Source organism: Diplotaxodon limnothrissa, linkage group LG2, assembly GCF_057381915.1.
Source record: "Diplotaxodon limnothrissa isolate DT_005_m linkage group LG2, D_limnothrissa_male_GT1.1, whole genome shotgun sequence".
Classification (NCBI taxonomy): Eukaryota; Metazoa; Chordata; class Actinopteri; order Cichliformes; family Cichlidae; genus Diplotaxodon; species Diplotaxodon limnothrissa.
Window position 1 is genome coordinate 36,649,909 of NC_140597.1, and position 5,738 is coordinate 36,655,646.

A 5,738-nucleotide genomic window follows, 5' to 3' on the forward strand; every position below is an offset into this window, starting at 1 on the left:
ACATCCATACAGGTGCAATGAATAACATTTTCTAATAGTAGTAGAGTGGAATTTCTTTTTCTTTTACTTTATTTGTGATTATTGCCACCTTCACAATGACCAAGCACTATACTTTCCTGAGCAGGACAAGGACATACAGTATTTGCTATACCATACATACTTGTGTATGGTATGTTCTTTAGCTACAGAACATACCTGAACCTGATCACTTAATTTCCAGTTACTTTTTCTTTTGGTATTGTTAGAGAGGGGGTGTTGCTTCTTGGACAGGAAACAGGAAGTGTTATCTCAGAATAGACTGGATAGGAACAATAGTTCACTAAAAATGAGCTATTGTCTGCACCAGGATTAGTAGCAAAACGGACTAAAAGCTCTGTACAGACAAATACAGGCTTCAAACTGAAATCCCAATACCACGTTTTTTATTTTAAAGAGAGTTTTAATTGAAGGGTTGTATTTGAAGGAACAAAAAACAAATAAATGTGATCATATGTTTCTCCCAAAATGTGCTATAGGCGAAGTAAAACATTTAACTATTAATAATATGTGCATCCATAAAGAGCAATCAAGTGAATCATTTTGAGCTTTTTTTCCCCACAAAAACCAAACAAACAAAAAAACTTTCTAACTTATACCAATACCCACCCAAATCAAACAGAACGGCACATATGTCTAGCAAAACAGTTTAGAATGTAAAAAGTGTCAAAATTCTTAGAATGTAAATATCTTTAAAGTATGTTTAACTTATAATCTGGGTCTTTTCTTTTTTATCTTTACAGCTTGTTCACCTTCAAAATAAAACGCTCCATGGTGTATATGTGCGTCTAAATAAGACACAGAAATAATATAAGGAGATAAAATTTATAAACTGATTTAAACATGAAGAAAAATCAGATTTGATATCACTAAATGAAAACACGCGCGAAACCCCGCAACAAAAACACATCTCCAGCCTCTCCAAAAAAAAAAAACAACAACAACAAAAAAATCATTGCGCAGTTAAGAAAATTAAATTCGTTGAGTAGACTGCAATTTCCTTTTTGTATTAAGAAGAGTTTATCTTACCACGTTACAGTTACCTTTGATTTTACCTCAATCAAATCACTTCCACATCTAGTCTAGAATATAGACTCTGCATGTATGTACATATAGATTATGCAGACTCATCGGTAGGTCTGGCTTGCACAAGAATGCAAACTTGCAAATATGGCGAATAGCACTGGATGTGTTTTAAGGGGAAGAACAAGGTTTGGCATCATGCATTGATTGGGTTTAACCACACACTCCTGATCAAAGAGAATATAGACACTTTAATAAAATATAGGATAATTATTATACAGTGAGCTTATGTACTTTTGAACTGTATGCTAATTAAACGTTTGAATAGTAACACGACCACTGGTTTATACTCACACTCTTACTCTGCACAGAAATGTGAAATATACATATAATACACAGTGTGTAATAAAAATAATTAAAAAAAATGGGGCAAAAAGTGAAACATAATCAAGGGCAGGAAAAAAACTAGTGAGCCTTGCGGTATTTTAATTACAGCTCATGCTCCAGGCCCGTCACGCAGGGTTGTTAAACCTCAACATTTAACTTGAGGGGGGCGAAAAAAAATTAGATATTTATTTTATCTTGCGACGTACATAAGTCATGAATAATATTTCTATTCATCCAGACATACATTAGACTAGTTTACATTCAAGAAAGACCCCTACAGTCAGGGCTACATTCAGCAAGACACTTCCTTTTACTTAAAAGATTCAAAGTTCAGAATAGACTAATCAACACGCAGATTTCCATTAAATCCTTAGTCATTTTTTCCCCACTTAAAGATAGATATCTTCAATACTTATGCAACACAACGAAAACTAGAAATACACATAACGGTTCCTATAATCCACTTTTGGGAGATGTATGGGCTTTAAACCAAACCCAACCGAACAGACCTCACGACAACAAATAAAGCTTGCCACATTTCCATTGAATACTCAATAGGATAACTGAGGACGTCACGCAAAATATGTAATACAACATTTACGAAAGTACAGAGAACAACAGCTGTAGGTTTGAGCTACCACATGAAAAAATAGGCCCAACATATTAAGCCGCCTGTGTGTGTCCCAACAACACCTCAGAGAGACGGGATGTTATTGCATTGCTTTGGTGGGAAAGAGTCCACGCCGCTGTGGCATGTGTACCATCCATTAACAATACTTTTCTGAAAGGAAGAAGCAGGGGAGAAAGTCCTTGAGCTCTGGGCAAAAGCGTGACCTGTCTGGCTGCAGGGGTACTGGGAGGACTGAGGCCTGTAGCTGCCTCTCTGTAACAACAAAGGGTCCAAGAGGGGCTGTGACCTGTGTGTTGAGTAGTCCAAACTGCTGTCAAATGTGTGATGGAAACGTGACCTCGGGGTCGGCTCGTCTCGACTCTCTGGGGACAAGGGGACATCTTGAGATGAGGTGGGTGGATGAGTGGGGCTGATCTGGGTTCCATCCGAGACTCGGCTTGACCTGCCCTCCGCAATGTGACCCCCACCACCAGGACGCGCGTCGCCGTCTTTGGCGACTTGGGTCTTGTTGCAGTGGAGTTTCATATGTTTTCGCAGGGAGCTTGGGTGGGTGTAACACTTGTCGCAGCCCCTGACCTTGCACATGTAGGGTTTATCACTGGAGTGCACATGTGAATGCTTCTTTCTGTCGCTGCTGTTCGCAAACCTCCGGTTGCAGCCCTCGAACTCACATTTAAAAGGTTTTTCACCTAAACGTGCAAAGAGAAAAGTGACGGCGAGTTACGAAAAGGTTTGCAGGTCTCCGCATGTTCTGCCTGACCATGTAAACTAATGTTTATGTGGGCTGGGTGAGTGGGTGGGCCATGTCATATGAAATGGGAATCTAAAAGTTTGGTTTTTTTTTAAAAGTGCACAGCCATGTTTCGCCCAACAGTGTGAAATTACTTTTAATCACTCGCTCAGCAAAACACAGAGTCGCCCATAGGCATCGGTTAGAATTCTTTAAGAATGTGACACTTAAAAGGTAAATTGCTAACAATTTACAAATAATAGTTGCTGAAACTTTGGTGCGGTGCTAATTGCAACAAATGAGGCAGTGTATCTGCAGACTAAATCAAAAAGGCTCCAGGGCCTAGTTAAACATGCATTAGATTAACCTGCGACCGCAGTTGATTTGTTTAAATTCAGTTACCATGCTTAGAGTGAATTATGGCCATCAGGATACTAATTGTTCTTCTAGCACAAAGCTGCCTATAGCTGCTAGCCCTCGTCCTCCTGCCGGACTGAAGGGAAAAAAAGAAAAGAAAAGAGTCTGAATCGTAATCCTTGCGTGTGCATATTTATCTAAATTTAAAAACAGAATTAAAAAGAAAAAGCTAATATCTCAATATATATTTTTACATAAATTGATAAGCTGAACAGAGTGTGCAGTTGTGTAATAGCTTAAATGCCATTAAGCCTCTCTGTTCTGCCTCTGTCTCTTTGCTTTCATTAGTAAAATAATTTACAGCACAAGAAAAAGGGCTGCTTAATAAACGCCTTTCGGTCCTAAAGAGGCTATTCAGTACAATTTGGCTGTATTTCATTGTAATTAAATCTTGTTCCGCAAATTTTGAAATATTTTATATACAACACAAGCAGAAATATTATATATATATATAATTCTGTGCTTATGTTAGTTGTGCAGAAAAAAGGGCAAAAGTTAGTCTGTAGAGTGATGTGAGTTTTCTTTTTATAAAAGGTACACACTGCCTCAAGTAAGATGTCTATTAGAGTCAACAGGGCATAAGGAAATCATTCAAATATAACTCATTTTGTTTACACTGAATGAGGTCATCTCTGTACTTACCAACTACTGCTACATCACAGTGTGATGTGCTCTGTTAGTGTTCCTGAGTACAGGAGATGAGTCCCTGGGAGGCAGAGGCAGCGTAACGGCTACGTCACGACTCTCCGGTGTCCCGGGATTTATTTAATCATTTCACTGAATGAAGTGGGAGAGGCACCCAAACCACTAGGCCTGCTGCCTATACTACACATAGTTTGCAACTGTCTTACTACTTCTCTGTCAGGCAGTAACGGAGAAGGCGACAAGTGTCACAAAAAGCTTTGCGTAACATTTCAATAACACTTTACATTGTGCTGTGCAGATATAATAATAATAATAATAATAATAATAATAATAATAATAATAGTAGTAGTAGTAGTAATAATAACAATAATAATAATAATAATAATAAATGTTTTTAAGAAAAAAAACTGAATATTGAAAACATGAAAAATATGTTCACATTGGTAAAAAATGAAAACTACTAAAACGTTATTAATATTATTATTATTATCATTATCACTATTTGTGTTGTTGTCTTATCATTAACTGACCTGTGTGAGTCCTCTTGTGGATCTTTAGATTTTCTGATCTTGCAAAAACTTTCTCACAGCCGTGAAATGGGCAGGGAAATGGCTTTTCCCCTGTGTGGACTCTGACGTGGTTCACCAGCTTGTATTTGGCTTTGAAAGGCTTCCTGTCTCTCACACAATTCTCCCAGTGACACACATATTCAGAGTGCTCAGGTCCTCCGACATGCTCCACTGTCACATGGGTGACAAGTTCATACATGGTCCCGAAGGCTCTGGAGCAAGGCAGCTTTCCAGCCCCCTCTTGGCCGTCACTCCACTTGCACACCAGCTCATGCTTTACTGTTTGTTTTGAGCACCTGAGGAAAGCGTCTCCTCCTCCACGCTGAATTGCCATGTTCAGGGGTTTGTACAGACCCAGGAACTGAGTGACAAGTTGCTGGCTGTTTCCCTTGGGGCTGATAGTTTGGCCGTACGGGTGAGTCCGGGTGAGGAGGTCGCCAGGCAGACCCAGCATCATCTGGCTGCCGAGATCTCGAGATGCGTCGGAGGACGCATGGGCCTGCTCCTGATAACTTGTGAAAAAAGTATGGTTTCTGTTGTCTCTGTAGCCATGAAAGTCACGATAGCGTCCAATCCCTCCATGTTGGTTAGGTCTTGATGCCAGTTGATCAGTGACGGGTGGCATGCCGGCTCCAGAAAGATTGGCTCCAATGATAATGCCCCTAGGGCTGTGCTCTAACCGGTGACTGGGGTATCCAGAGTCTGAAAAATTGGGAACCGAATGGTCAACATATGCACTGGACCTCGTCTCTGGGTAGTCTCGCAAATTGTGCGAGGGGCAGAGTTTTAAGGAACTGCCAGTGGGGTGTCCCATGTGCTCTCCTGCCAAAGGTGGCAGCACCACGCTGGGTTCAGTATTGCTCTCCCCGGGGTTGACGCAAGAGAGAGGGCAGCCACTAAACCTCGAAAGGCTTGTCATGTTTTGTTGTGAGTTTGGCTATGAGTTTGCAAAATCAACCAATTCAGCACTCAGGATACACCTAGAAATTCTGTTTCCATTTTCCTTGTTGTATATCATCTGCATGTGAAATTCTTGGCCGTGAACTTCGCAGAAGTAGGAACCAGACTCAATTTCGTTAAAGTTGGTGTGAGTCCCATGCCGTTCACTTTGCCCTCTTGATTTGTGGCAATAACCGTGGTAGTAAAAATGCTTCGAAACAGGCCATGGTACAATATAAAAGCACAGCAGGCCAACCTGCTTTTAAAAAGGGAGCTTTGGGATTGGTTGGAATGCGCTGTGATTGACAGGCGCTGGGTTTGTTTTAAAAGGGACACGCAGGCGTTCACTGCACGACTCCGT

At 40.5% G+C, this 5,738-nt stretch overlaps 1 protein-coding gene across 1 annotated transcript; it reads right to left on the reverse strand.

The window, feature by feature from the left end:
- Positions 1–2,140: 2,140 nt before the first annotated feature.
- zic6 (zic family member 6) lies at positions 2,141–5,357 on the reverse strand. The gene is made up of 2 exons (XM_085372819.1): positions 4,400–5,357; positions 2,141–2,766 (listed from the first exon to the last, which is right to left on the reverse strand). Exons 1-2 carry the CDS (start codon positions 5,355–5,357, stop codon positions 2,141–2,143), a joined length of 1,584 nt encoding a protein of 527 aa, XP_085228945.1.
- Between the last annotated feature and the right edge of the window lie 381 nt (positions 5,358–5,738).